This window comes from Mesoplodon mirus (genome assembly GCF_964341445.2).
Source record: "Mesoplodon mirus genome assembly, chromosome: 9".
Lineage (NCBI taxonomy): Eukaryota > Metazoa > Chordata > Mammalia > Artiodactyla > Ziphiidae > Mesoplodon > Mesoplodon mirus.
The window spans coordinates 97,233,070-97,251,808 of record NC_138985.1 but is presented as its reverse complement, the minus strand read 5'-3'; the positions used below and the strand labels follow the sequence as shown (position 1 = coordinate 97,251,808).

Here is an 18,739-nt window from a genome sequence, read left to right as displayed (position 1 = left end):
TGTGTTCCTACACATTAAAGACCCGGCTTTGGTCAGATTCCCAAAGAGCACGATACTGGTCTTGAACAATAGACAAATGTACCCATATGCGCTCTTTTAAAAAATGAAAACCCCCTTCCCAGGCTACTTATTTACAAGAAGTCTGTTACTTTTGCTAAAACATTCGCGTTTCCACGCTCCACAGCAGTTGGCTGAGCCAGCTGCGCCGCGTGGGGCGTGGGCGAACCACCGGCTAGAAAAGAATCCGGTCCCGCTAGGACCTAGCAGGAGGAGCTTCCCCGCAGAGCCACCCCACCCCGGGCTAACAGAGGCGCTGCGTCCTGATTGGCGGGCGGGCCAATCAGAAGCCGCCTTGCGCAGCCGGGCGCCTATCATACCCGCCGCTTCATCGGGCCTCACCGGCTATATAAAGGACCGCGCTACAACCTGCGCTGCACGGTCCTCTGATCGGAGTCAGCGGAGCTCAGCAGTCATGGCCAACCACCTCGTGCTCTACACCGGCGCAAAGATGCCCATCTTGGGGCTGGGCACCTGGAAGGTAGGAGCCCTGAGGAGCGCAGTCCGGGGCTCGCTTCAGGCTCGGCGCGGCCTGGGGCGGGGAGAGACCTACAGTGACCCTGAGCGACCCCGCCGCGGACGCCCTGCCTGGGAGGAGCCACGCTCGGGCTAGCCGGGCCCCCGGCGGGATCCGGCCTGCAGCGCGGGAACCTGGACGCCGAGGCGGGCGGGGCGCTGGCCTGCGGTTTCGGCCCAGGGGCCTTGCGTGGGGGGCTTGAGAACGCCTCACGGGCGGCCGACCCTGTAACCCCTGGTGCTTGGGACCCGCGGGCCGCACTTTGAATCCGACCCCAGCTGGAAAGTCACTAACGGGGCGCCGAACGAAGGGGGCTTCCCGTGTCCCGCCGCTGTGGCCCCGAGGATGGAGGTCGGGGGCGGGGCCTGAGAGATGGAGGGGAAAGAGCCTTGGGCTCCGGCGTCCCTCGCTCAACGGCACCTCTTAACGCCCGCTCCTTTGTCTTTCTTCGAAATAGTTTGTCCTTAATCGTTTCCGGTTTTGCTCCCTCAGGAATAAGCGTCCCATGGTAAGCTCGGGAGACTGCAGGTGATTCAATTAGGCGGCACGAGTTTGCCCAGGACCCGTCTATTTACATGTCCCCAGACGCGAGCCACTGAGCTCCCCGGAGCCGGGCGTGCCCCTAGGGGTGTAGTGTGCTGGGTGGAAAATCTGGGCCGGGAGGTTCCCGCTCGTGCAAAACTGCGAGCTGCCATCAGTAGTAAAACTGTCTTCGGAGACCTCGGTACCACTGAAATCTCTTCACAGAGTCCCCCAGAAACGGTGAGGAGTAAAAAGGGTAATCTGAGTATCTGAAAATTAGAGAGCACAGAGGGGTGGTATTATGGGCGCCGAGGGAAAACCCAGTAATTTTAAGCCACTTATAAGTTAGCTTCGGGTATTGTATATTACATTGCACAGCTGTGACCTGGGTTTTCCTTGGAACTTTGAATATAGGACTGGGCATTGGTTATTTACACACAGACAAGGAAAAGAAAACACTGCATGGATTGAGGACGCCGTGGAATGGTTTGAAATAGAGCAGCGTATGGTGCTTACCTCAACCCGAAAAACCTGCAGTTGAAAATTTGTAAATATAAGGGTGAATACAGCGTCGTGGAGTTGTCTCACACAGAAAGTGTTTCTTGGCCAAAGTGATCAGAGTATATGTGACTTGTGTTTCCTTCCAAAAGCCCAGTGGTGGCTCTAAGGGTGTAATTGAATTATGACCATTGTACCAAGTTAAATTGCATCTGTCACAGGTTATTCTCCTGGAATGGATGTGAACAGACACTTTGTTGGCAATGGCAAATTACAGTTTTTACGATGGTGAACCACCATCACATGTACCCGGGACAAAAGTTCCACAAAACAATACTTAAACCTTACTGATTGGGATGCATTCCAATATTTTTATTCTAAGCTCACGGTTTCAGAAATTATGGTCCTGACCTTAGGTTCATCATTTCAAAATCACTAGGCTGGGGTAAATAAGGAGTAAAAGTTGATAAAAGCGGGTTTTAAATCATTTGCTTGAGCACTTAACACTCCCCCCACCAACCCCAAAGCTGTATATTTAGTTAAGATAGCTCTGTAAAATCTGTCCGTTTAGATCAGTCATTCCAGCAGACTAAGTTCATTGAAGGCAAGGGTAGCGTCTACCTTGGTCACAACTATTTACAGCACTGCTCCAGGTGCCTGGTAAATTGTAGGTACCCTAAAGATATGTGTTGAATTAATACGAAGAAGTAAGATAACTAGATTTTGGGGGCGGCAAGGAGATGTACGGAATTGTGTAGAGGCGTGGTAGGGGAGGTGACAATGAAATGGTATAAATATGGGCTTGGAGTAGATTTCCTTTTTTTTTCAAGTAAAAAAGGTATATGAATAGTGTTTTAATACCTTTCCCCTGTGTGTGTGTATATGTTCCTTCACAGATGCTGGACAAAAATGGGGTTACCTAAATACCGTTTGCTTATCTTTGTGAGAACTGGGGGAGGCTCTGGGAGTGGGTGCAGCACCTCGTTCCTGTGGATCTTCCATGTGACGGTGGCTGTGTTGTATCCTTCAGACTCCTGGCGGGGCTCTGGGAGTCTCCAATCACTGTTCCTTTGAAGGTCCTCACACTCTCCGTTCCCTGTTTGGAGGTGAAGGTTTCAGGCCGATGGGAGAGCATCTCTGCCTCAGAGCCCATGTGGCTTAGAGGCAGTTTCCCTTGGCAAGCTTGACTTCCCCAATGGACGGTATATAAGCCATGGGCGTTGTATTGCCAGGAAGCGACTAAAACAGATTACTTCTGATGCTGACCAGTGTCCCGTTGCTAATAAATGTTTGGCCCTAGCTGAAAAGTTGATGGTAAATGGCCGTTGTAACTCACCCACATACTCGAAACCTAGGAACGGAGGTAGAGTTTCTCCATCTTTTTTCCATTTTCTCTGTATCTGCCCGCACCCAGGAGCCTTTGAGACATTTTTCCCTAATTTCTAGCCACCCGCCCCCCAGTAAAGTTCAACATCACAGATAGACTGTACATATGTCTGTCCAGTGGCTCTTTGGCGGGCCACAAACCATTTTATAAGCTAAGATTTTTTTTTTTTTTGCAGCCGATAAACCAGTTTTTGCCTCTTTGAGGGTGATATCACTTCCTTTAAGAATAGGAGAGGGCTTCCCTGGTGGCGCAGTGGTTGAGAGTCCGCCTGCCGATGCAGGGGACACAGGTTTGTGCCCCGGTCCGGGAAGATCCCACATGCCGCGCAGCAACTAGGCCCGTGAGCCATGGCTGCTGAGCCTGCGCGTCCGGAGCCTGTGCTCCGCAACGGGAGAGGCCACAACAGTGAGAGGCCCGCGTACCGCAAAAAAAAAAATAGGAGAAAATGCTGAGAAAGAACTCAAGGCAAGCTCATGATGGGCTGAGATCCCAGCCTGGGGGAGAGGGGAGAGGGCAGAGGTGCCGGCACTGGAGCTACAACAGTAGCTTGTTTTTCTGTTCACCAGCCTCATGTCCCTGCAGGCCTACACCTGGAGCTCTTCAAGGTCAAAGAGACTTAAATAAGACCTGCCTGCCCAGGGCCATTCCTGGTCCATCCCCATCTCAAGCAAGTGGAGACAGTGGTGTCTTGGAATTCAGGACAGATTGATTCACATTGAGTGGGTGGGAGGAAGTTAATCTTGGTTTCATAAGTTGGTCTGTGTTTGTTGCCAAACCGAGTTATGAGCTTTGGTGTAAAAACCATAGCCAGAATTGACTGTTCTCCTGTGATAAGGCAATGAAAAAGATTCTTCAGCAGAATGCTCTTTATCATTGGAAATTGTGGTTTACATTATTAAACTCTAAAATAAATTTGGACATAGTTGAACACGATAAGCCAAGTGAGGTTGGCTTCTCTGCACCAAACAATGAAAAGCGTCTCTGTTGACGTGAAAAATTGCACATTGTTGCCATTCTCAGGGTTCTGCCAGATGCTTATGTTGTTGGAGTCTTATGAGTGTGGCAGATTTTAAGCCTTGTTGATACAAAACTGCCAGATCCAGGTCTCCCAGCTGTGTGGAGTGGGAACGTTGTGTGTAAGCACAGGGCAGGCGAGCAGGCCCAGCTCACTCAGGTTTACCCCGAGTTGATCGGGACTGTATTGTCAACTGATTAAATTAGAGCAGGGGCTAAAACCGTTTTAGTCCCCAGAATATCTGTGTTCAATATCAGAACACCTTTTTATTATTGAGGGGCTGAATTGGAAGCCAGAATGTTATTTGTGAATAGGAGTTAGGACACATCAAGGCTGGGACTGTTGCCTAATCCGCATTTCTTTGTATGCTCTTCCAGCAGCTCAGGGGCTGGTAGACTGCAGGCCACAGCCTGTTTCTGTAAATAAAGTTTTATTAGAACACATCTCATTCCTTTACATATTGTTTATGACTGCTTTTGTGCTGCTCCAGCAGCAGAGTTGAGCGGTTATGACAGACCATTTGGCCCACAAGGCCTAAAATCTTTTCTGTCTGGCCACTTTCAGAAAAAGTTTGCCAACTCCTCTTCCAGAAGATTCTAAGTAAATTAGTTGGAACCTGGAATACATTTTGAGAAATTAGGTCACAGATGTCTGTTTAACATGCATCTAGTTAAAATGCTTTATATTTACAGTGAAAAACAGGAAATTATATTGTGACATCACTAGTATTTAAACAAAACCAATAATAAGAAATAAGCTTAGTTTCTCTTAAATGCAGGTTGAGTTTCTCTGAAGAAAAGCTGGTTTAATCAGAAGAGGTTAAACAGTGTTTTTCAGTGACAGCTTTTCCGGAATATGTTAGTTTTCAAGGCCTTAGAGGTTGATGCACTATTTCTTTATTAATCTAAGTTCACATCAGAAGTTATGGTTGGGGACTTCCCTGGTGGCTCAGTGGTTAAGAATCCTCCTGCCAATGCAGGGGACACAGGTTCGAGCCCTGGTCCGGGAAGATCCCACATGCCGTGGAGCAACTAAGTCCGTGTGCCACAACTACTGAGCCTGCGCTCTAGAGCCCGTGAGCCACAACTACTGAGCCCACGTGCCTAGAGCCTGTGCTCTGCAACAAGAGAAGCCACTGCAGTGAGAAGCCCATGCACCGCAACAAAGACCCAACGCAACCAAAAATAAAAAAACAAATAAATAAATTAAAAAGTTATGGTTACCTGTTTTCTTGCTCCAGGGTTACCATTGGCACACCGTTCTCATACTTCTTACCCAGGATGGTTTTTCTTCCCCAAAGTGAAGTTTCCTTTGTTCCCTACCCACCTCCTTTATTACAAAAATGATACCTGCTAACTAGAGAAAATTTCAAAAAAAAAAAACGTCAGAAAGGACACAGTTCTCTCCTCCCAGAAATCTCCATGTTAAAACTGCAGAGGATTCAGTCTCTGAGCTACTTTGTTTTTACCAGTGACATTGTTTTATAACCTTTCTCCTTTGGATCTGTGGTGTTTTTGTTGGTTTTTGTTTTTGACTTGCAGAGGGAATAGAGGGAGGGATGTTATCTTAAAGTAACGTGCATGGGCTACAAGCAAAGTGGAAGATGATTAGGTTTTTAAAGGGTGAGAGAGAGAGAGAGTGATAGTTTTCCTGGGAGTGCTATATGAAAAAAAAAAAATAGGCCCAGTTTGTGAAGCTGAAGGGGGCCTCAGGGGCAGAGACTTGTCACCACTGTCACTTGGTGCCATCAGCCCAGAACATCATCAGGTTGCTGCCCAAGCTAGAGCTTTGGAGCTGTAAGGTCTGAGGGGGATGGGAATAGGTGCATGTGGCCAAGTCACAGGGCAGATTAGTGGCAGAAATGAATTTCAAACATGATTTTGTCTGTAGGATTTGTATTATTGTGTTTGTATTATTTTTTTTTTTTAATAAATTTAAAGGATTTGTATAATTTGGTTATTTATAACTTGGGTGTTTCCTCTGCTGGTTTTCTGCAGATTTCTTATTAGATGTATGGAAACAGATCTTTACGATTTATTTTCTTTTCAAAGTCTCAGTCTGGACCCCTGCCTTCCATGGGCAGTTTTCAATGTGGACATGGGACGGGGAGATGGTGTAATTGTATGTTAGCATTCCCAAGTTTATTGAGTCATTTTTTACCGTATCTTAAAGTGATGAGGGAAGTTAGTTTAGTCTCTGTGGGAAGGGCTCTTGATTGAGATAGCATTGAACATAGTTTGTGGATTCTGGTATATTTTCATCTCAGAGGATGATTTTCCAAGCCCAGGAGACTTGTCCTCTCCCTGACCAGTGTCTCACAGCCCCTTGGGGTCCACCCCAGAGTACACAGACCTCTCAGCAGAGGCTGGCTCTCAGGTCCTCGTGCCAGGGCTTGAATCCTGACATCTTACTGCACCATCATGGCCAGTTTCGTAACCTCTCTGCACCTTAGTTCCCTCATCCACAGAGATAACAGTATCTACCAGGGTCGTGGTGAAGATTCAATTCAATAGTACGTTTCAAACTAGTGAAAATTGACCCATAACAAATGGCAGCTGTGGTTATTTTCAGTTTGAGCTATTGTGGGCTAAACACCGCACGGGGCAGGTTCCATTTTGTGACATATCTGCCCTGGCACAAGCCTTCTAGCAACCGGCATCCCTGTCGCAGAGGCGGGCCTGGCCCGCCCAGCCCAGGTGAGAGCCATTGGTTCCCGGCTGCACACAGCCGGTGGCCGCAGGCAGCCTTAGTCCCCACTGCTGCAAAGGCGTCTCTGAAAAGGGGAGGCCGGCATGTAGCACCCGTTTGCAAGAGTCTTTTTATGAATTGCCACAGCTTGTACAAATTCAATTTGTAAAATGCATGACAGTCCTCGCTTCTGCTTTGCTTTCCCCTTTGAAAGCAGTTTGGGCTTCGCTTCTCAGCACGTGCTTCTCTCGCTAATCAGCCCTCTGTCCAGGGAAGGGTCAGGGAGCTGTAGCTTGTTCGTGACCTTGAAGGTCATTTCTGTCCTTGGCTTCTCTATAAAAACATCACAAGAACGTGTTTTTAAGTTTTTTTGTCAGTTGTTCAGCAGCCTTGATTATCCTACTCTGCACTCTTCTGGTTCCAAGGAACTGAATAACCAGTTTAATCTTAAGCAGGAAAAAAAAATGTGTCCGGGTGGGGATTCATTGACTTACAAAATAATGTCAGGTGTACCAGATTCAAGGCTATAAAAGATGTGCCCAGGCGCCGTCTCTCACCAACCCTCATCTCTCCCTCAACCCCACTTTCCTCTAGCAGCTCCTGGCTCACATGCTTCCAGCACCGGGACCCCAGCAGAAGGAAGTCTTGTCTTGGTAGCATCAGCTGAAGTCCAAAGATTGATTCTCATGGGCCTGGCTGGGGTCATGTCTCTGGCCCTGCGCCAGTCGCTGTGGCAGATGCAGTGTGTGGCTGGGCTGGGCCTGGAAAAGGTTCCTGCCCCTCTGCCCAGGGTTGGGGGCTGTGAGGTGCTGGACTGGCACAGTACAGGCCCGCAGAGAAATCCAGTCCGGGAGCCGTCAAGCCTGAAGAGAGCTGATGCGCGCCGGCAGCCAGTTCCCCAGCTGGGTCTCCTTACCTGTTCTCTTTCCTGGGGAGGGGTGTGCTCCGCTCTCAGCAGCTGTGCCCAGGACGCCACAAGGAGGCCGTGGTACTTACTCCCTTCTGGTTATGCCAAGGTTTCCCTGCTCTGTTCCTTTAACAGGGTCGGGGGAGGCTGCAGGTGTAGCTTCTTGGGTCCTCCAGGGAACTAGGAGGTTGCCTGATTGTCTGAAGATGTTTTCTGATCTCATACCTGAGGTCAGCATCGCCTATCCACGCCCCCTACTCCCTCGTGGTGGCCAGAGAGCTGGGCGAGGGTCCCCCGCTCCTCTGCCCTGGCCTGTTCACAACAGCTGATGTCAAAACAGCAGATGTCTGCAGCTGCTCATGGCCCTGGGGAGTTTGCCTGGTCATTCTTTTCTACCCCAGCTCTCCAGAGGAATGCGCTGTATGCACGCAACCGTCTGATGCACACGCGTTTGCTTTCCACCTTTCTGGTCTGAGAGGAGCATCGCGGAGATGAGTGTCTGCGCTCAGACTGGGTGCTGGGGGCGCTCCCCGCGCCTGTCCTGCTCACTCAGACGCTCAGATGGTCAGGGCTGGCGCGGCGTTCAGTCTTTCTGCTGCTCTGACCACAAACCACATGGTGGTCTTCCACGGCTCCCATTTCCCCCTCCTGTCAACTCATTTCTGTCCGCTAATACCTCTGAGGGCCCACCTCCCACCTCCACCTCTTAAAGCAGATTCTTACGCAGTGAGATTGGAGCACAGGCCTTTGAATCTGCACCAGTAATGTTCCTGACTTTGATACACTCAAAACTGCTTAAAAACAAGTGATGGCCAATACCAGAATCCATGAGTGGAAGGAGAAAATAAATCATAGGCATTCACTCATGGAACTTGGGAAGCAAACGGGAATTGGAGTGAATATTTACAGCGCTTTTGAAATATTTTGAGCTGTTTGAAGGAAATGGTATCCCTTATTGTCTTGGGAACCTAATAAATTCAGAGATTGGGGGATTATTTTATACTGTCAACGGGTTCTGAAGAAACAAGGAAGCGAGAGGCTTTGGCCCATCTAATTAAGGTGATCTGTGCTGCTAGTAAGTGGTTGTCAGATTTTCCTAAAATGAAGCAACATTGCATCTCACCTCAGGATGTTCAGACACTTACCGTGGCCTGCCTTTGCTAGCCTTAAAAGAAACAGGAGCCCCTGAGGAGCCGTGGGTTCCTGCCGCCCTTGCTTCTGGGTTGTGTGCACACTGTGTGTTTTGTTTCATTTTTGGTTTTATCCCCATTTCCTGTTTCTTTTAGTCCCCTCCAGGCAAAGTGACAGAGGCTGTGAAGGTAGCGATTGACCTTGGATACCGTCACATTGACTGTGCCCACGTGTACCAGAACGAGAACGAGGTGGGGTTGGCCATCCAGGAGAAGCTCCAGGAGCAGGCGGTGAAGCGTGAGGACCTCTTCATCGTTAGCAAGGTACCCCGCTCTGCAGGGGAGCCTGGGGAGGGTTCTTGTCCACATTCATCCAGGGGCAGCATTAGCTTAGGGGCCACGACCACGCTCTGGGGCCTGCTAATGCAGCTACGGTTATCACCCGGCAGGCAGTTCTTCCAGGGGAAGTGTGTTGACTCAAGGCCATGAGGGCTCTAGGGCTCACCCGTCTGTGGTCACCTGTCTGTTGGATGGTCATTCCACCCGGACCCATTGGTTGGAGCCCCTTGCTGATGCAGCCAAAGCTGTGGGTTGGCGCCCCCTTTCCAGGGAGTTATCTTTGAGGACGGTACTTGGTTCCCATCTGCAGACTGATCTCCGCCGCTGGCCACTGTCTTTTACCCAGAGGCTGGTGGTGCCCAGAGGACACCAGGTGGGAGGATGAGGCTGGCTCCACGAAGACCAGCCTGTGGGCGAGTGGGTCAGAGAGCTCATGTTTAGAGCCTGGGGCTGGCTTGCTGACCTGTCCATTCTATTTGGTGCCTTCAGTTTGGTCCTTGTGAAAGGTTTCCTTGATCTGATCATCCTCCCTTCCTTTGACGTGTGAGATGGAATCTCCCTCCCCGCTGTTCATAGCGTCACAGTGAAGTGGGTGGGTTGTGGGGAAAGGAAAGCAAGTCCTCTGTCCCCGAGCTGTCTGGCTCCCGGCATGCAGGGTAAGACATGTTCTCTCGCTGGCTTCAGCTGTGGTGCACATTCCATGAGAAGGACCTGGTGAAAGGCGCCTGCCAGAAGACGCTCAGCGACCTGAAGCTGGACTACCTGGACCTCTACCTTATTCACTGGCCCACTGGCTTCAAGGTAGGTACCCGGGGCTCAGGTGTAGCCTGTGGCATCACCCTCTCCTGTTAGCAGGTCGTGAGCAGGTATACAGTCTGTGTGTGTCCTTGCTGCTCTGCTCAAGGTATGGTCCCTGGACCAGCAGCAATGGCATCATCTGGGAGCTTGTTAGAAGTCAGTCTCAGGCCCCATCCAGGCCCTCTGAATCTGAACCTCAGGTGACTCACATGCACGTTTCAGAGTTTGAAGAGTGCTGCTCTTTGTTCTTTGGTGATTGTATAACTTGAAACTTTGTGACAGTGAACGTGGCTCAGGTGACACTCCTGCCCATGGCCATAAGATGTCATCAGTGACCGCCCCTCCCCCCTGCCTCAGGCACCTACACACATACCCATTCACACCCTGTACATGTTTGTGTGTTTCTACATTCCACACACGCCCCACCCTGCAGAAGCTGGATAAACCTCGGCAGCCTGCCTCTTCACAAAAGACTCTAGAGTTATTATGTCCTTTGCCTCCTTTCTAGCCACAGGGCTAGTTATTATGTCCTTCGCCTCCTTTCTAGCCACGGGGCTCAGTTTTCTGCTTTGTCAACCAGCTTGAAAGCATGCAGGTTTTTACCCTATGACTCTACTTGATTGCACTGTGGTATATCGGGACCTTACTTTCATCCTTTGTTTTTCACAGTAAGCTGGCAAGGCTCGGTGAGGTGGTCGTTTTGTAGGTTTGGATCCAGCCAGGACATGGGCCCTGTGAATCCTGATCCTGGGACCTCCCTGCCCATCCACACACTGCCATCCACAGCAGGGTTCATCTCACTGACCAAGAATTGTCCATCTCCACCTGGTGGTCAGCACCAACCCATTTGATAGAAAGAGGGTCTGGGGGCTTCAGGAGTTGTCTGCCATTTCTTTTCCACACTGACACGGATTCGCTCTTGATTATCCTCTAAAACCATAGCCAGCTGTTGTAGCTTAGAATAATTGTTCTAGAACTTTGCTTTCAAAGATGCAGCTCCCCCAGCAGATGTATGCAGGTCTGTTACTGATTGTTTTTGATTGTTACCACAGCCTGGGAAGGACTTTTTCCCATTGGATGGGGATGGCAACGTGGTTCCCAGTGACAACGATTTTGTGGACACCTGGACGGTAAGGCAGCCCCTGGCTTGGCCCCCACTTCCTTGCCAGCTCCCCAGTCTCCTTGCGAGGGGCCAGGTGTGAATACTCGGGTCTGCCGTTTCTTTCACTGTAATTGTTACTCTCTTATTGTGTTTTGCTTTTTGTCTCATTAAAGCCAACCTGGCTTTTGTCTTGGTGCCTCGTGTCTTCCCAAAGATCTAATTTGTTGTCACCGAATAGGGCAGGACCTGTTAAGTTGACTGGTGAGAGAGGTGCTTCTGGTCCTTGTCCTTTTGGGCAAATGTCAGCAGCAAGCATGCCCTCTTTGGTCTCTAGGCCATGGAAGAGCTGGTGGACGAAGGGCTGGTGAAAGCTATTGGAGTCTCCAACTTCAACCATCTCCAGGTGGAGAAGATCTTAAACAAACCTGGCTTAAAATATAAGCCGGCGGTTAACCAGGTAACATCCGGCAGGGAAGCCACTGTGCGTGTTTGTTACCGTGTGATCCTGGCAGTTACTTTCTGTTCGTGTCACCTGGGGAGCAGCCGGGAGGCAGGTCTCTGGATGCTGGCAGAGTCCTGATTTATGGCTCAGAAAGATAGTGACACATCTGGGAGTGAAACTTGCAGGAGAGAAAAGGTTTGAGCCTGCCTTGTGAAGACGCGGGGTCTTGAGATGAGCTGTGTGCAGACATTGAGATCCTCAGACCTGTCCCAGTTGATCAATGGCCAAAGCCAGAAAAACCCTCAGGGCCCATGGCGGCAGTAACAAGATTATTATCGTTAATGTCAAGGACAGTTGCTGGGAAACAGAGACAGTTGTTACAGCTTATGTAGGAGTTGGGACATGGGTTACATATAACTTTATGTCTGGGGAGGGGAGGGCTTAGCATGGGGAGACTTCCTGTGTGTCCCGTGCCCACAGTGGCACCATCAGCCCTCCTGTTTGCATCTGCAGGTCGAGTGCCACCCGTACCTCACTCAGGAGAAGTTAATCCAGTACTGCCAGTCCAAAGGCATTGTAGTGACTGCCTACAGTCCCCTTGGCTCTCCCGACAGGCCCTGGTGAGTTTCCATGGGATTGTGTTCTCTTGTCAGCTAGTGACGATTAGCAGTGGCTACAGAGAAAAATCCAGCATCAAGGAAAATGCTTCTGGGGCTGATGGGCAGACCTCCCCAGGAGCCTCCTGTTGGGCTTCCTGGTTGGTGTTTCCAGTAAGCAAGATGCCTACTCTTTTTCCAACGGGTTGGGAGTTTGTAACTGAGCTCTGAATCAGAAGACAGGCGGGCTGCCCTCCAAGGTCGATGAGGGTTAGGGTTAGGGTTGCCGGCTGCCTGGAGTGGAGGCGATGATGGTTGCTCACGCAGACCGTGTTTCTGTCTCCAGGGCCAAGCCCGAGGACCCTTCCCTACTGGAGGATCCCAGGATCAAAGCGATTGCAGACAAACACAATAAAACCACAGCCCAGGTACAGCCATTTCCAGGCGCTCATGACTGTTCCCAGAACTTCCTGCATTCGTGGTGGTGGTTCCCATTAGCCAGAGCGGGGAGAGTGACCGAGCCCTGTCACGCGCTCCCTGGACGTGTGGCTGGGGTCCTGGAGTGTGTGGTGGAAGGGGACTTAGAAGACTGCGTGTGGTCTGGGGATCATCGGACCTGACCTTCTACCTCCGAGGGCTGGCCCGAGGGTCAGCACTCAGCACTGTTTGGGAACACCTGTCTCTGTGCTCACAGAAGGCCACTCGTGATCAGCTGAGCGCTCCCAGATGGTAGAGCGAGTTCCCAGATGGGGAGTAATGTACCCACGAGATGCGGAAGCACGTGGCGAGGAGGCTGAGAGCGGGGCTCGGGGGTCAGATCCTGAGCGCCTCCCCTCTGCTGGGCATGACCCCATCACCTCTGAGCCTTGGTCTCCTCGCTGTGAAGTTCTGGGGTTTCTTTCTCCAGGTGATGGGTGTGTAAGATTAGGTGAGATGAAAGTGCAGAGCTCCTGGTATACGGACGCACTCGGCACCTCTGTTCACAGGTTCTGATCCGGTTCCCCATGCAGAGGAACTTGATCGTGATCCCCAAGTCTGTGACGCCTGAACGCATTGCTGAGAACTTCCAGGTAAGATCCTGGCTGGTCGGCCCAGGGTCTCCTCAGTGGAGGAGGGGCCAGCTCTTCACAGGGCCTCTGGATTGTCATGTGTGTGGGCCCCCCCCTCCCCCCGTCTCCTCTTGGAGTGGCAGGGAGCCCACCGTGGACTAGGGACAGTGGTTCCTCTGGGAGGCGGTGCTACGCCCGGCAGGCCCTGGGCCTCGGGCCCCCGCTCTGCATGCACATGCCTGTGCTGAGGCTCCTCGGGGAACTCGTCATTTGCCGAGAAATGTCGCTCTTGAGTGATGCTGCCTGGGTTTGCATCAGGGCTCCGTTACTGTGCCTCAGTTTCCCCATCTGTAAAATAGTACCTATTTCAAGAGTTGTCATGAAGATTAAAAAAGATGCACCGAAGGGCTTCATGCAAAGCTTGGTACCTTCATAAGCACTCAGCAAACACTGCTGTGCCAATAAGTCCGTGGCCTGCAGACACCTTGCAGGGCACCAGTGAGGTGTTCTCTCCGAGCACCTGCCAGAGCAGAGCAGACCTCCTGGCACCTCCTGCCTGCCTGCCTCTCATACCAGTGTTGGGGGCTGGGCTGGGAGAAGAGCTCTCCAGGAGGGTCCCTGTGCCCGTGAGCCTCTGCTGTCACTGAGCAGAGCAGCGCTGCCAGGACCCCCTCTGTCTTCCCCTGAACCCTGGTTCCTAGCAGCTCTTGTCTCCATAGCAAGCAGCTGATTTTTGCCTGTTCCACTGGCCAGTGTAACACATGCTGCTGGTCCCTGGGGCCTGGGGAGGGTGGAGGAGATAAGTGGTAAAAGAGTGACCACAAGAAACACATATCCTGCTAGAGATGGATTTTTGGTTTCATATTTTATTTTTTCAAGGTGTTAGAAAAGAAACGTCATAAAATGACTAATCTCTAGTACTAACATAATTATTCTGCATCTTACTGTGTAGTCTTTGCACGTTTTTGCACAGTTGTGATCACAGAGTATGCAGCAGGCTTTCTTTCTGCACATTCCGTGATCATCCAAGCTGAGGGCCCTCCTCTGGTCCTGGGGTAGGCAAAGTTCTCCACCTGATACGCCTTTCTCGTCTTCTCTGTCTGCCAAGACCTTATCTGGCTTCGTAGGCCCATCCCAAATGGCGTCTCCTTTGACCACATCCTTCAGCTTCCCAGCTGGAACTCCTTCCTGATTCCTCTGGATTTCCTGCGTGCTTTGTGGAGCATCTTTCCTGCAGTGTGCAGCTAATTATTCCCTGTAGCATAGCTGTTGAATTACCTCGTCCTTTGCTTCATTGTAAACTGAGGCAAAGACACTCCTTACCCATCACTGTATTCCCCCTGGTGCTTATCACAGTGGAAGTGCTCGGCAGAGGTTTTGAAATGAAGAAATAAATGGAAGAAAAAGTATCATTTTGTTCGGAGGTTCTGGAAGGGAAGGTCTGTTTTCATTGTTCACATAGTACCCAGACAAAACATGTGCGTTCTCTGAATAGTCATGTAAGAAACTTTCTCTGAGTTTAGTCTACCTTCCTGCCCCTCCGCACTCCAGGCAGCATCTCATCAGCGATCCTGCCTGGAGCTGCTTGTATGCTTTCCTATTCTGTGTTTGATAGCTGTTTACAGAGCTTATTGGAGGGTTGGTTTTTTTTTTTTTCTTTTTCTTTTTAGGTCTTTGACTTTGAACTGAGCAGTGCGGAAATGACCACCTTACTCAGCTACAACAGGAACTGGAGGGTCTGTGCCTTGGTGAGGTGAGTCCTGGGAGGGCCCCAGGAGGGTATCAGGTGCTGCAGATGAAAGAATAACTCCTGGAGGCCTTACTGTCCAGGTCCTGCTATTGCAGCGGCTCTGACTTGTGCATGTTACCTTGCCTGTTAACTTGCCTTCTCCTCCGTGTACAGCAGGAAACATTTACGCTGTGTCAGCTGAGCCACACTCAGCCCCCTGGGAAATGCAGGGAGCTCTGCCCTAGATGTCTTCTCCCGCTCCCGTGCACTGTTGGCCTAACCTGCAGTAACCACATATATTGACTTTTAATTTTCAAATTTTAGTGGCACATCTGAAACCAGATGATCCCAGGTGGCTCGTGCCCCGCCTTCTTGGAAAAATTTGCATGTGACTCTTTACCTCTAATGACTAATGAAAATGAAAGGGTTTTAGTCGGAAGACCATGGTGCTTGGGGCTCGTGATCATCCCAGCTCTGACAGCGATTAAACCATGTGACTGAGAATCACTCGGCCCCTCCAGCTATATATGTGCTGGTTCCTTGTATTCCCTCTGACTTGTAGTTTGGAATCTGAGGGAGATGGCAAGGAAAGTTGTTTCTTCTCTTTTCGTTTTTGCACCACTGCATTCACTCCGTAAAGTTTAAAACACATTTTCTGCTTTCAAGAAGAATCTCCCCACTTCACAGTGGAGACTAAGAACCTCCTCTCCCGTGATTTTTATCGTCCGACTTCTCTGTTTCTTCTCTTCTTCTCAAGTAGTTACTCTTCTAAGCAAAATTTGAGCATTCCCTAAGGCCGGCTCGGGTGCTAGCTCTCTCTTTCCAGCCTCTGCTCTCTCTCCACTTCTGGGTTTGCACCGCTGGTGGCTTCCCACCGCCCTGGCAGGTGTCCGCCAGGTTTGCATCTTGGCCGATAACACTCGGCTGAGCTTCGGTCAAGCACATGCCTGTGAGCGTGTTGCTGCCGCGCCGTGGCCTGAGATTCGGAGTAGGCCACAAGCAGAGTTTACCACTGGCCCTTTCTGATGTCCCTGTTTACGTTAATGGTGCTTACCCTTTAGACATTAAGATCAGGTTTGATCTAGTGGACAAGGGAGAGAGAAGAGAGAAGTGAATCGGTCGCCAAGTTACATCTGTTCTGCTTTGAGAATCGCTGATCGTTCATTCAGTTTCCTTTTCCCTTCCCGCTGCTGATGCAGCGTATTGAAAGGCAGACAAACCACGGGGGTTTTCTGTTCGGTCCCTTTATGTATAGACTCCTTCTACTCTCCAGTGCTGTTCTAGAAACAGCTGTCAGATTATCCTGTGGCCACTGATGTTTAATGGGTTAGGATTGGAGCGGGGAGGGGGCGGCTGGCTGCAACATCCCCAGGTCACCTAGGAAGCTTTTTCTAACCATACGTGCACATACATACGTACATACACATTGCCACAGTTTGGCATCTATTGCTATACTGAGCCCCTGTGGCTAATGGCAGTGTTATATTTCTCAGGTTTGATAGGATGCCAAAAAAAAAAAAAAAAAGCCATGGGGAACTTTTGAATGGCCTAAATATTTGAGTAGGAGTTGTATGCCCCAAGCAGGGTTCACCCTGGGCCTTCCACACTCTGCCCAGCCAGACTTCCCAATGCTATTGCCATTCCATTCCCAACACAGGCCGTTGGCCCTGCAGATGGGACTGTGAACCTTGGCCAACACGTACGCCTGCATCAGTCCACCCCCAGCTCGACATCCAGCCTGTCCCCTCTCCCTGTGTTTCCTGTAGCAAATCCTCAACTACTCTCCTGGCTTCACTTCAGCTCCCACTGGTACCAGGAGGTTTTGGAGATGACAGTGGCTTCTTGTTCCACGTGTTCGGAGCGCTTGCTGTGTCACGTGTGCAGACTGTTAACATCTCTTATGTTATTATTATCACCCTCTTCCTGTTTAAGGCAACAGGTGCTCTCTGGTCCTGCAACTAGACTGAGTTACCAGGCGGCAGGAATCGTGTCTTGCCGCCCTGCACACCCTAGGCACAGTGCTGGGCACACAGGGAGGGTGGTGTCCATCACACAGGTGCTGATGGACGAGAGCCCCCTGGCAGAGGACTGGAAGGTGGGCCACGACCCCAAGGGCAGACCCAGGATCTGCAGTCTCAGAAGAGGCTCGTGCCCTCTGAGGCCTCTATTTCTACCTAAATGAGACACCATTTCTGACTTTTTGAAGTGTGTTATGGTCAAAATCTCTTCCTCAAAAAGCTAATATGTGTCTGTTTTCTCCTGATAGCTGTGCCGCCCACAAGGATTATCCCTTTCACGAGGAGTTTTGAAGCTGTGGGCGCCTGCCCCTCCCCAGGTGACCTGCTTTTCCCCACCTCACTTTAATTGTGTGTAGTATAGTTTGGCCTGTGTCCCTCAGCGGTGGGTCAGCGACTTACAGACGAACCAGCGAGGGCTCAGCCAGCTTGGTGTTGGGTCCGAAGAGCAGAATCAGTAGATTAGAAGTTTCTTCAGTTTTCCTTGCCCTTCTTGTCCATCCGGGGAAAGCACAACCCAAATACCCTTTTCTAAATCGAATTTACAAAATCAAAATAGTGCCTCTAACACTTACATTTTGATTGCTTGGAACTGTAATCCTTTCAGCTAGACTTTTCTTGGCCTCAAATAAAATGTGCTCTTACGAGTTTGATGCTGTTTATTTTGTTTTGGTTTGTTGAAACGATGTACCGCCTTCCCTGCTCCTCAACCTTCCTCCTGTTGGTACCCATACAGCAGGCCACTCAGCTCTGCAACAGGAGGGAGGACTTGGTGTCTTTAGTTTTAGGTGGGGACCCCTCACCTCGGTACTTCACCCGTTTAGCTTTAGGGGTCTGGGTCTCACCCTGGCTGCACATCAGAGACCACCTGGGAGGTTTTGAATGCTAGCATGTCTGGTCCTCATCCCTGGAAACTGATCTCATTTGTCCAGGTGTAGCCAGGACATCAAGAGTTTGCAGGATCCCTGGGTGACTGTAATGTGTAGCCAAGGCTGAGAGCCTCAGCTCTACGGCTGAGCCAGAACACACGTCCATTTGTTATTTCACAAATTACTTGGTTGTTCCTCCTACCTGTGAAGGCCAAAGTCCTATGGTTACTAAGCAGCACCACTCACAAGAAACTGCTTTCATGAAGCTCATTGTCTGGACCAGAGGGAAGAAAAGCATCAATAATTGGTATTAGCTTGGGCCACTATAGCAAACTTTTGGGTTTTACATAAGATTTTACAGAAAAACCGGAATGAACTTTCTGGCCAACCCAATACTAGAGACTGGGTGGTTTAAACAACAGAAATGTATTTCTCAAGGCCCTGGAGGCCTGTAGTCCAAGATCAGGGTGCCAGCATGGTCGGGTTCTGCTGAGGGCCCTCTTTCTGGCTGGTAGACGGCCACCTTCTCGCTGTATCTTCAAGTGACAGAGATGGATGAATAAGCAGGGTTACAAAAGTAAGGGCCTTGTATTACTTTTACAAATGCTGTTGCTTTTTAAAAAATAATGTTTCCTTATCCGGAATTAAATTAACAAAGGCCAGGAAAGGAGGTTGGATAGACAAGTGTTGAATTCAAGTTTTACAAAGATAAGTTGCTTTGCTCCTGGCTTTGTTTATTGGATGATTATAGCCCCTATGGTTAGGTGACAACTCTTTGCAGGTTATCCATGTGTCGGATGGATAGCGTTTAGTTGGGCAACATTGGTTGCTGGGTCTCACCCAGGGATGCAGGAAAGCAGCCCAGCCCCTGAGCAGCTGGGGTAGAGCCAGGTGGGGGGCCCAGAGCACTAGGCACTCACTGCTGCTCACTGCCTGGGCCCCTCGCTTCCTGGAACCTACTGGTCACTGTGGTCCAGTCCCCACTGCTGGATAGGCAGGTCCCACTTTATCCCAAGTCAAACTGCAAACCTCTTCAGTGACCCTCTAAATCACCAAGAGCAGACTATCATTTTATTAAC

General features: G+C 50.2%; 1 protein-coding gene across 2 annotated transcripts; it reads left to right on the top strand.

Moving 5' to 3' along the window:
* Window positions 1-395: 395 nt before the first annotated feature.
* AKR1B1 (aldo-keto reductase family 1 member B) lies at window positions 396-17,444 on the top strand. Of its 2 annotated transcripts, XM_082631757.1 has the most exons (11): window positions 820-925; window positions 1,032-1,082; window positions 8,878-9,045; window positions 9,745-9,861; window positions 10,911-10,988; window positions 11,295-11,417; window positions 11,916-12,022; window positions 12,345-12,426; window positions 12,985-13,068; window positions 14,718-14,800; window positions 17,043-17,444. In XM_082631757.1, the coding sequence occupies exons 1-11, from the start codon at window positions 920-922 to the stop codon at window positions 17,083-17,085; spliced, it is 942 nt and encodes a 313-aa protein (XP_082487883.1). In that variant the 5' UTR covers window positions 820-919; the 3' UTR covers window positions 17,086-17,444. The 2 variants fall into 2 exon arrangements, with proteins under 2 accessions (XP_082487882.1, XP_082487883.1); XM_082631756.1 differs by lacking the exons at window positions 820-925; window positions 1,032-1,082 and adding an exon at window positions 396-538.
* The last annotated feature ends 1,295 nt before the right edge of the window (window positions 17,445-18,739 follow it).